The sequence below is a fragment of the Apaloderma vittatum genome, unplaced genomic scaffold (assembly GCF_000703405.1).
Source record: "Apaloderma vittatum isolate BGI_N311 unplaced genomic scaffold, ASM70340v1 scaffold489, whole genome shotgun sequence".
NCBI classification, from domain to species: Eukaryota; Metazoa; Chordata; class Aves; order Trogoniformes; family Trogonidae; genus Apaloderma; species Apaloderma vittatum.
The window spans coordinates 84,832-97,284 of record NW_009736736.1 but is presented as its reverse complement, the minus strand read 5'-3'; the positions used below and the strand labels follow the sequence as shown (position 1 = coordinate 97,284).

At 39.5% G+C, this 12,453-nt stretch overlaps 1 protein-coding gene across 1 annotated transcript in view; it reads left to right on the top strand.

The window, feature by feature from the left end:
- The window catches only part of BARD1 (BRCA1 associated RING domain 1), a 40,162-nt gene that overhangs the window by 16,052 nt on the left and 11,657 nt on the right, over nucleotides 1-12,453 (top strand). Inside the window, 4 exon segments of the mRNA XM_009877083.1 lie at nucleotides 1,274-1,354; nucleotides 2,073-2,245; nucleotides 10,148-10,253; nucleotides 11,439-11,574. Of these exon segments, the coding sequence (XP_009875385.1) occupies nucleotides 1,274-1,354; nucleotides 2,073-2,245; nucleotides 10,148-10,253; nucleotides 11,439-11,574 (496 nt within the window).

The window sequence follows — 12,453 nt, the reverse complement described above, 5'->3', positions numbered from 1 at the left end:
TTGTGCACGTCTGGCTTAGCGAAAGAGCTAGATATAAGTTTGTATATTAGTCTTTTCATTGGAGAATGCGGTACTGTGATCTAGGGAAGGTATTAGTGGTTGTCTTGAAATGGATCCTAAAACCTAGGCAAACAAAAAAACCCCACCCACTCAAGAAGAACCCTCACTCTAAAATAAGAGGAATTTGGGCATTAGTAGCAAGCCATGAAGATACTCGAGGCCTGCTATGCTAGTTGAGCTTTTGAAAAGCTTGCATTATTTGCGTAGTTTTGGTCAGTCTCCTTCCCTTCCGTCAGCTGAGAAATGGTGTGTAGCTGTTCCTAATCAGTAACGGTGCAGGTAAATCATTGCTTTGACCTCAGGGGTGGTACTTGATGCCGAGAGGTGTGAGACAGCCTGGCCCCGTTAGTTGTGAAGGGTTCCCGGCATTGCAGCAAAAAGTTTGGCACAGAATTCATGGCACCTCTTCCAGTAGAGCAGACCTTTGCAATTGCTACTCTGTAGTAACCACTGCCAGAAGCATGAACTGGCTGACAAGGTGCAAAGCGAGTTTTAAGTACCAGTGTGCTGGGGTGTAGATGGTGCTGTGAAGGGAGAAAGGGGTCAGAGTCTGGGTTTGGTCTCTTTGGGTTATTTTCCTACCTGCTTTTAAGATGACCTGCACTGCAGAGATTTCCTTGCCTCAGCTTCTGCAGGAGACTTCTTCCCTATTTTTGCTGCACCTGTATATGCTCCAATCTTATTACCAATTTTTTTTTACTTTTACCAGTGTCAAAACCTCTGATTCCTTCATTTTGTCTCTATTTGGCCTCTTGTCTCTTCCTGTAATCCCTGCATTAGTTTCTACTCTTTTCCACATGTATTTATTTCCTTGATTATAGTAAAAACTGAATATAGTGTTCTTAGTTTGGAAAAAATCCTGTCTGAAAGACAAGGAAATTCTGAATAAATGTTCCTGATTTTAATCCTTGCAGTTGATTCTAGTGGGCAGATTGCAATCAGCACAAACTTGTCTGTTTATTCTAAGATAAGTCTATGTGCATCATTTTTATCTAAAAAGATATATTTGTGTAAAATATGTAGGTGCTTCTAAATGAGCAGTGATGATAAACCATGGTCTCCAAAACAGTTGAGTTTTGTTCTGATGATATCCAAATGAAGACTTGTATCATTACATTTTTATTGCAGCTAAATTTATCGTTCCACATTTATTTTTGTTGTCTTTGTGTATTGTCTTCATTACTTATTAATAACTGTAGCTTTTCCTATGTAGGGTGACTTAGCAGCTGTTGAACAGCTGCTGAAAAATGGGGCAGATCCCAATGTCAAAGATAATGCTGGCTGGACACCGCTGGTGAGTGTTGAAGACTTTTTTTTTTCTTTTCTGCAATCTGTCTTCTAATCAGATTTCATTTCATCCCTCCTTTCCTCTCCCATATTTTAGTTACCTTTACATGCACTTAGGCGGCAAAGAATTATGCAAAGCAAAGTGCTGACTATAAACAAGTTTAAAAGAGTTTTATCAGCAACTACTGACCTACCCAAATCCACCTCTCCTCTGCTAGGGTAGGGCCTGGCAAGAAATCTGTCAGGCTGTGATTCTGCAGCTGAGGAAAATATAACCATGATAACTAGAAAACAATCAATTGGAGATGATGTGTATCACTTATGAGTGCCTAATGCCCTCACTGTTGTGTACCATTTTGGAAATATATCACATTGCTCACCTGAACTACAGAAAATAAACAAAAAGTTCTTTCCAACCATGACTTCTTCCTCTCCTGAAGAATACTCTTGACAGAGTCTGTAATCTGGGAGGCTTTGTTCCCTGTAGTCTAATTTGCACACAGTTGGCCTTTGTTCAGTTCTTCTCTGTGCTTTTTATTAGTGCCAGGTTCCAAGGTTAATTCGTGTCAGGAATGTAATGCAGAATCCTTGCGTCATCTTCCCCGACCATCACTGAGGGGTGTTTGAAAATGAACGCAGTAACTGGTGTGACAGAGGTCCTTTCTCTGAGTTCTGTTTCACCTGAGTTTTTTCTCACTCTCCTGGTTACGGATTTACCCAACTAGCACGAGGCGTGTAATCATGGGCACAAAGAAGTGGTGGAGCTGTTGCTACAATACAAGGCGTTGGTGAATACTACGGGCTATCAGAACGACTCGCCGCTTCATGATGCTGCCAGGAACGGGCATGTGAGCATTGCTGAGCTCCTGCTTTTGCATGGTGCCTCTCGTGATGCGGTGTAAGTAGATGTGGGATGTTGTTTTAACCTTGGTATTAGCTACAGCTACAACTTCCAGGGTGTATGTTAAGTAACTGTGAAGCAAAGCTGGTGATAAATGTGATTTGAAGTGAGGAGTTGGGTGTTAAACATATGCTGTTATGCTTCATCTCCCTTTTCCAGGTAGGTGTTTCTGTTTTGCTTTGTCTTAAGCATTTTGAGGATGTCCAAGCTGTAGATGGCCAGAGTGTACGAGACTGTACTAGTACAGTAACAAAATATGCTCACCCTGTTCTTACACTTGCCCACTGGCATCTTGTTACAGCTAATGACAGATCTAGGATGCTGAGCTAGATGAGTTTTGAACTGCTACAGCTGGTTTTTGTCTCTTTACATTTACTACACTACTTGCTAGCAGGTGGTGTTTCTGTCCAGTCTCTTCTACCCTCACAAATGCCATAGACATGAGCTAAGATCTGGGGAATGTTGGTTTGTTTTTTTTTTTTTTCATTCTGAATCAAACCAGTAATCCTTGGTGCACTTTTAAATTATAAAAAAAAAAAAAGGAAATAAAAACTTAGAAATATTTTCAGTTGAATCTTCCATACAGTTACACCTCCTGAAGCTTTTGATATTTGTGCATAGGAGGTGCTAAAGAATCTGTTAGTCTATGAATAACCCTCCAAGCTATTAGTATTTCAGGCACTAAATGTGATTTTAGGTGGTGTAGTATTGCTGTTGTGCCAGGGCTTGTGTGTATAAAATTTAAGTCCAATGCATGTTGTCAATAACTGTGTGTATATAGTAACACAATAGGATGAAGTCTTGCATGACATGAATTTCCTTGCCAGCTGCATAAAAAGCATAAACAAGTTCAGCTTAATCACTTCAGCTCTCAATATTTGCTCTTGAAGCTTACAGAATTAAGGTACTCTGTGGAAAAGCATCAGGTTTTGAAAAACACTCCTAATCTTTAATAGGCTAGAGTTATAAAAAACAAAACAACAAAGCAAACCTACAGAACTTTAGCATGAAAAAGTAAAACAAGGATCAGTTGTTCACCTTCACTTTGCTCTTGAACAACAAAGACCAGTGTGTTACACCTTGAAAAGCTGACAGCTTCAGAAACTAATTTTCAGGCCACTTGAATATTGGGAACTGGTTGTGTGACACTTATCGCTTGTCTATCTGGCGTTTGAAAGCGCAGCACAGACGACAACTTTGATGCAAGGTTTTGACTTTGATGCAAGGTTTTGACAGGTTTAAGCCCTGGAAGATTTGCACAGCAGAGAATCCGAGGGCCAGCAGGGACTCTTCAGGTCTGGTATTAGCCTTAGTCTCTGCCGCATGTGTTCGCACAAACTGAGGTGAAGCTGACCCTCTTTCAGCTCATTCTACATGAGCAAACGTGGCTTTCTATTGAAACAGGAGGTTTTTAGTCATGGAGTGAAAGATATATGTAAACCCTAAGCTCTGGCTCACTAAACACAGGTAATGTTCACTTTTGTATTAAAACAGTGTGACATAGGTTATGTCACAATTCTGCAACTAGCTTTCTCTTGCAGTACCTCTAAGTATCAAAAATAGCTTCTAGCCCACTTCTAACTGCACTGTTCTCGACTTCATCTCCAGAGCACTTGAAATGTCTAGTGCGTGGTGTTAATAAATATATATGAATTTCTTTTAACTTTTGGTAGCAAATTTAGCCGCTTTTAATCTTTGCTTCATTGGTCTAGCAAAAGGAACTAGCAGGTGCTTTGGCAAAAAATCCAGTCCTGTATGACCTTCTGGAAAAATTGAGGCTTCCAAATCTGGTGTAGGCTCTTTATCTGTGGCTAAAGTGCTACTGTGCCAGATACTGTTGCATTGCTGATAGAAAGATTTGATTTGGGTGAGTGTTCCCTGTCCTCCTCATTTTTACAGAGAGCATTAGAGGCACAGAGAAAGGGATGTACATGCAACATGTTCAAGCTTGAGTAGTGAGACTTCACTGAGCTCTTCCAAATACTACCAAGAAAGAAGAATTGTATGTCTGAGATTTCTGAGGATCTGCCCTGTGCCTCTCTTCTTCCTGTGCCCTGCTAGCTTCTGGCAATGAATTGTGCTCTGATCTCTCCCTGGATCATGACTTTGCAAATCTTACAGGGTTTTTTCTGCCACTGCTTCTGGTAATTGTAGTCCTAATTAAACAATGGTTGGATTTGTCTAGGTAAGTGGAAATAAACCTCCTTCAATTTAGAAGGTATAATTTTTTTTCTTGTAGATGCAGACTGCTGTATAATGAAGTTACATCTGACGTGAAGCTGGCTTTTGTTCACCGACATTTTTTCTAGATCTCTGAGACCTGTACACCGCAGTTTTAAAAACAGGAGGCAAGAACAGGGTGATCACTTAAGATGGTACAATTATAGTTTTTCAGTGTGACTAGTTATAATCGGCCTCTTTGTACTTAATGCAGGATCTACTCACCTTTGCCTTGTTGCTCTAGGAGTAGAAGTTAAGCAGTGATGAGTAGGGCTTACATCTCTTTTCAAAAGTTTACTTTTTTCAGAAATATACCTGAGGAGTGGCTTAACTTTAGGGGCATGCAGTATGTGAGCCAAACCAATTTTGCCAGACTAATTTGTTGAGGGTTTTTTTGTTTGTTTAGGGCTTTTTTTTGTTGTTATGAAACTTCCTAGTCATTTTGTGGGCTCTTCAATGAACTAACTTTCAGCCCAGGAGAGAGCCCTCTCTATCCTAGCATATTAAAGTGATTCTTCATTACCTCTCAGGGACAGGGAGGAAAGTTTCATTAGTTCACTGTGGCTACTGAAATTCTTTTAGCTAAGCCAAGTAAAATCTGAACATGATAAATGTATTCAAATGTTACTTGGGACATTCTGAAAAATATAGCATGAAACCTCACCAGAGTGACTGATGTCTTGCTGCAGTTTTGGCCATAGTTTTGCGTCTCAATGTCCCTTGTGTGTTGGAGAGTTAATCTACTGGAATAAAAACAGAGCTTGTGTTGAACAGCCAGCTTGGAGGAATAGTTTTGAAATTGAATATGACACTCAGTTGTGCAAGATGAAATATATTTTTTGAAATCTCTGCAATATTTACTGACTGCAGGCCCAAAGGCGGCTAAAATCCACTGCTCTGTAGAGGGATGCAAGGTGTGTCTGGGAGCAAATGCACCTGCTTTCTAAGGGACCTCAGTTCATAAGACGCGTGGATATTGGCATAATCCTAGCCAGCAGAGAGCTGAGACTTTGCAGGTTTGGATCATTGGGTTCCCAGGCCCATCAAGCGCATCTCATTCCAAGAGTTTTTCAGGCTATTTTTTTCTTTTTCTTCTTGCATGTTAAAACATAGTGCATTAAGAAGCAACTATATATAGTATGAAGCAGTTACACATCTTTTGGACCAAGCGAATATGGATGGGGACTACCTCCTTCAGCAGAAAGCAGTCCTGGGATTTCAGTATGGCTTGGCAATTTTTTTTATTTTTTAAATCTCTAAGATTTAATAGTTGTGACACTTCATTTGCCGTTTGAAGTTTTCACTGACTGGGAAGGATATGAACTACAAATGAAAAATATTGTATGGACCAGTGGACCTATTAATTGTCCTGCTGGTCTAGTTAATTTTTTTAAGTTAATCTCCTACACATAGCTAATTTTTATTTTTATAGCTTTTTTTTCATGTGCTAACTCTTGAATTCTGTCTTTTTTTTCCTTGCTTCACAGCAAGCCAAGTGATTTGAAAAATTAGATCTGTGCATTTGTAATTTCACAGTACTTCCTAAATGCTTTCACTCAAATGGACTGTCTTGCCAGTTCTTCATGCACAGTAAGTTTAGCATTAGTAAAAATTGTTGTGTTGCCCTATTTATTTATTTTTTTTTAGGTGTTAGCTGTCTTTGAGTAGTTGTGAGTCTGATTATGAAAAAAAAACCTGTGGGAATGCGTAGGGATAGACCATGCTCATCAATTATGAGTGGCATAGGGGCAAAAACTATTATAACCTGCAGTTAATTCCAAGAGGTGTTAGACCATGACACTGACATAATTTTGTCTGCTTTTTCAAGTTCAGGATAGTACAGGACTTTGCTTTCTAAGTGCAAGTCAGTATGCTTAACTTCCTGTTTCTGACAGCAGGTTAATTAAAATCCTGGCCCTGTTTGGATCTTTCTGACTACACAGATAAATTCTATTTTTTTTCCCCTTCTTTTGGGGTCCAAAACCCAATTTCTGCCTACCAGAATAGAGATGTTGACTGGAGAGCCCCAAACTGGGCAGACTTCCATAGGTGAAATGGTCGTTACAGTACTGCACTGGGACCAGATTGCGAGACTCATTCAATGCTGAACTTTTATTGTGGAGTAAAACTTTGTTTATGCTCAGCAAGTAACTTCTGGTGTCAAGTTGGGACAGCTGAAAACTCCCAATTACAGAGCAGTATATAGTCAGCTTACTTTTATCAAAAGCTGTGCAAGTTTGGGGCTTCTAAAGAATTGACTAGGATGTGTCTCCCCATTCATCTTCTCTCCTCTAGTTGCTTATGTCCTGAAAGTTTAATGAAACATTTAGAAGGTAGCTGTTAAGTTTCCTTTTGACCATAGCAGGAACCTCTGTTGTCTTCCTACTTAAGTGATGCACCATAAACTGAATCCCATTTCTAAAGCTTTTCTTAAGAAGTTCTTTGATCTGTCAGTCCTTAAGATACCATCTGTCATCTCATGTAAAGTCGTACTCAGCAGTTTACATTGAGATGCTCTTCATTGGGCTCATCTTTGTTCTCAGCAGAGACATCCTCCTCTTTGATTGGAATTTGTTCTAGCTGCAAGAGCCCTCTCCTGACTGTTCAGTACCTTGATGACTGACTAATGGGAGACTGTTTGCATCAAAGGATACATCTGACTCTTGAATGTTTAAAACAACTTGCAAAAACACCGCTTGCATTCTGGTAGAAAGAACTATGCCTTAGAGACCTGATATTTTAGCTTAAGCAACAGAAACATTTATTTCTCTCTTGTAGAAACAACTATGTCTGTTCTGAGTGTGGGACTTGTATTGTTAAGTAGTCACTTGCGCTGGACTCATTCTCAGCAAACCCAGACCTACAGTAGGAGCACACAAACATAGCTACTGGTACTTCTTAAAATGCTTTGTTTGTGTGTTAGGGTGGACCTAATGTGCATTTCTCAATCAGTTTTGTAAATCAAAATTTAAGTTCATTTTTTACTTTGAGCAAGGTGGATGTTTTCTCTTGTTCACGGTGGCTGAATAAAGACAGATTTGAGCAAACATTTCTACCAAAAGCTTGTTTCCCATTCCTGTGCCTTACTGGTGTTTTTGTGGCTGTGTAGATTTGCTCCTTGGTTGTGATCATAGGATTAAAAATAATATACATACCTGATATGTTAAAAATGGTCAGTCAAGTAAGTGCACTAAGTGTACCAGCCCAACAGAGGCTGGGCAAGGTCTCTTTCTGATCATGATTACTTTTGGGGTGATTATTGGGTGCCTAGCTAAAAAAGCAAATCTAGTTTTCATCCTTTTTCTTTGAAAAGAATGTGTAAATTACAACAATACCGTACTTGAAATCTGTTGTTAGGATATTGTTCTGGTTTGAGAGCACCAGGATAAGTATTCTGGGGCTGCCTGGCACAACTGGCAGTCGGTGGGCGAGCTGAGGAAGGTGACCCGTCCCATCAAAGAGAGCTCCTCTGCAGTGCGAAAACAGGAGATGGGAACGCCAGCAGCACAGGGAAAGATGAGGAACAGCGAAGGCCATCAACCCAGCTACTTTTTCTCACACTCCTTAAGCTCAACAAGCTGTTTTCTTGCAAGTGTTAAAAACTCTTAAACCCACCCCTTGAATGGGTGTTCCTTTTTCAGACCTCAGCTCCCAAGTCTCTCACATTTTACTTTAATTGTGCCACATTAACATCCTATGAATAGTGATTAATTCTGCAATGTTGTGTAATGATGAGAGAGTATTTTGCAACACACTGGTAAGAAGTTAGTGAAATCATCTTAAAAATGGAGGAAAAAAAAAAAAGGAAGTGAATACAGAGGATGTAGCTGGACCTCTGATTTGTCCAGTTTAATTGGCAAAAAAGTTCTGTATTTAACTGTGGCCTATGGTAAATGTTCATGAGGTTTTTTCCAACAGTCGATGATCTTCCTGTGGCATTGGTGGGGAGGACCCTCCCTACTGACTGCTGAATCATGGCTACTGACGTGCAGTGATTTCTTCCACCTGCTTAGTTTACAGAAGAAAGTCAGCAATCTAGTCTAAAAGTGATTTCACTGGATGTTCTAATATTTTAATCTCCCCCTTCCTCCCGGATGCATTGTTCAAAAGAACTGTCCTGCAGCCGTTTGAGTCAAATCTGGTCTTTATTTAAAGAAAGGGCAAGAGCTACCCTGATGGTGCATGACAAAGCAGGAACAGCATGACAATATTTAATGGGCTGCAACTCCTGAGATTTAACCAATTATCTTTCTGCAGAACTTGTATTCTGCAAACTCTTCACTCATTAGTAACATAGAAGAGCTTGGCGTTGCGCTAATATTGTAAAATTTGTTATTAAAATACCATCCTGGAATTTTCTGTGTGGGATTTCTATGGGTTGCTGTTTTCCTAAGAGGCTGTGTTAGTGAGCAGAGCAGGAACATAGAAAGGTGCTGAGCTCAGATGCATCTTTCAGCTTTGCTCTGGCCAAAGTCCCCCCCTCGATTAAGTCAGAATGAAGACTTCATGGTTTGAGCCTCTCTTTGAGTTGGATTCGGTTATGACCTTATGTGAAATTCCTTATAAAGTTTCCCAGATTCCTACTCTGCCCAGGAACATGTGGCTAACTAAGAGACAGCACTTTGAAGATGTGGTGGCTTGTTGACCTCTTTAAATGTGTCATTGTTTGATGACTAAGCGTGCTGCATTTCAGATACTGAGTCAGGGCTTTGTTCTTGGCGACAAGCTTTGCTTTCATAACGAGCTCTTATTATGCCTTTTGAAAGCCGGAGCTACGTGAGGTAGGGAGAAGGGGATCAGCTGGAATAGCCATTGTTCTCACAAAAGGGCAAAGCAAGCAGAATATTTTCCAAGAGTACTGGCAGAGGAACATGTTTGTTATCGGCAATTACACCTATTCTGTGGTTTTAGCTTTCCTCCACTCGCTACTGCCCTGCAGCTGCAAAGTTGTGTGAAGAAGAGGTAGAAGCCATGGCTGTGCTTGATGTTGTGTTTCTAGCAAATCGTATCTGTCTGAGTAACGGTAAAACAATGGGGGAGGAAATGGGTCTTGAAGCATGTCTAATAACTATGAGGTGCCACATAGGATTGAATAGTGTTCAACAAAATTGGCAAACCAACTAAAATCTGAATGAATTGGCTGTCGTCTTCTGTGGCACAGCATGCTGAGGGAAAATGAGATGCATACTCAAATTTTGGAAGTGTGAGGGACCCGCAATTCCCAAGTAGAAGCAGATAGCTTTTTCCATAAAAGCATAACCGCATCAAGCTCCAGTGTTTAACACAGTATGTAGAATCTTCTGACATGTCTATTATGGCAAATGAGTAAGCCAGAAATACATTTCTTGGTTATATGACTGCAATGAAAGATTAAAGCTGAAATTTCTGGGTCTTGTAAATGATATCGAAGTGCATCTTGAAACAGTTTAACAGGGAGTGTGGTTTATTTAACTGGACATGCTGCTCTGAACATCCCTTGCTCCTCAGCTGAATGCAGCAGCTTGTAATTGGGTATCCATCTGTCTTGGATGCAATTCTTACTTGAAGCTTTGTGGTTTTTAACTGAAATTACATATTAATAAGAAAGTGGGAGGGAAAGCTACCCAGCTAATGTGCCCAGTTAGTTAAGAATCAAGTCACATTTTATTTACTTAAACCCATCTGTGCTTGTTTTGCCAGTAATATATTTGGTCTGCGGCCTGTGGACTATGCGGAAAGTGAAAAGATGAAGTCTGTGCTAACGCTACCAGTGAAGAACGAATTTTCACTTAACCAACCCTCTGAGGTTAGTGTGTGTGTGTGGTTTTAAATTTTTTTTTATGTAAAAAAAAAACAACACAAAAACCCAACAGCCAACCAAATCATAAGTTCATCCTCTAAGTATTGAAGGTTTAGACCTAAGTACATCACCTGCTTTTACAGGTAGGTTTAAAATAGTCTGGATTGTATTTCTAGAATGTATGTGGGACAGTTAGAAGCTGTGATATTCTGTGTTACAGCTTTATCTGGGGAATATGATATGGCTTTATTATAGGAGAATGAATGTTGTGTTATTTTTGAGTATCGTGAATTGAACTTTGCTATTGTTGTTGCTTTTCTGCGTATTTAAATTTGTTCTGCTTGCCAAACTGGCTGAAAGCAGTAGCAATCTTTGCTCTGGGTGCTTTTTGTGTGCCTTTAAAAGGCTGTTGCAGTGTATTGTCCTTTGTCCAACAACAAAGATAGCAGCTCAGCAGTTGAAAACAGCTTTTGGAAGATGGTTTGGGGTTTTTTTTGTTTTTTCTCCTCTTTTTGCCAAAGACTTTTTGGGTCTCGTGACTAAAATGAGGCTATTTAGCAGGTTACTGCATTGTGAAAAGCTTTGTGCTTCCTAATGAATTATAATTAAACTGACCTGGATGATACAACCAGCCCTGTTCTACTCCAGTGTATGTCTGTATTAGGGAATCTGGGAGTTTTTACAGAGAGTCAGGATCTGAAGTATCACATCCTTGTCAGTATGAAAACTTGAGCAAGGAGCTACTCTGTGTTAGTAGTATCTGCATGAAAAGCCTTGAGCTTTCATTACTTACAAGGCAAGGTATTAGAAACTTTTCAGTAAAAGGTTACTTAATATTTCAGTAGCATAACTCTTGGTGATATTTCACTAAAATTAGGATGCTTTACTACTTTTTCAACACTGCAATTCAACCAGCTATATGTGTGCACACTGGTGCCTTTAAAAACCATAAAAATGAAAGCAAGGAAGAAAAAACTGATGTACAAGCTGTTTTGGCACCTTGCATAAGCTAAATGAAATACTTCTGCTGTCAAGCTTTTTTTTCTTTTAGAGCTGGTTTGTTATATAGAGATTTGTGGACCCCTTCCACTAAGCTTGCCATGAATTGTTTTCCAAAATGCTTATTCTTAAAGCTGTCAAACTAGTTTTTTCCCTACATTCAGCTAATTGTAGGATTTTCTCTTCATGCAGGCACTGAGCCCCAGCCAGCCGAGAGATGGACCTCTTGGTATACTGGGGAGCAATCTTAGTTTGGAGCAACAGAAATCGCTGAACAAACTAACATCAGTTCTGAAGGCCCAAAGATGTACTGAATTTAACAGCAGAGGTATATAGTCTTGTTGAAATGTCTCTGTCAAAATATAAGTAGTTACAGTTTTGCTCTTTATCCTTAGAGACAGCTGCAACAGGTTTTTTTTATTGTTTCTAACAAGTGCAATTTCTGGAATCCCAAATTCTAGCTGTAGTAGAACGATGGCGTGTCGTTGCATGGAAATGCCTCTAAAGCCTGCCTGGTTACTGAGGCAAGGGACTTCTACGAGAGCCACAGTTTGACAGTATATTGTCTGTTTTTTAAAATACCTAAGTCATCCTCAAAGACCTCTTTACATTTCTTTTACCAACTTGAAGGTCTCTGCTCATATAAGACATTCTGTAAGGTTTTTATTTCCCAGATGTGAGTCTTAGGCAGACGATGCCTTTAAAAAGAGCTTGTTGACTAAAAGTGGACAAGTTTCTTCTTACATGCTACTTTCCTTCACATTTTGTTCTCCATTAAGATGATAGAGCCAAATTACAGGCCTAGTGTTTTTGTTGTTATTCCCTTTGGAGAAGGGGAATTTTATCTTAATCCTCCTATTGTTTTTTTTCTTTGGAGTACTATTTTTCCTCTTTGTGAAAGAAATGCTAAGATAAACTTCCTTTACCGTCTTTCACATCCTGAATACCACTCTGGAATTGTGAGTTGAGTTCTGTTAGTTTTGTGTTAAAACTAGTGTGATTCTTGTCAGAGTTAAATACAACTAAAAGGATTGAAAGAAAAAATACTATCCTATAAACAGGAGCCTACTCTGAAGATTTAAGTGTTAGCTTAAAACTATAAAAATGTGACTTCCCATTTTCACAGCAAGTATATGTCGAAGCCCACAAAATTTCTAATACTGCTTCTGCTTACTTGTATCTTAATCTCAAAAATCACCTACTTGTG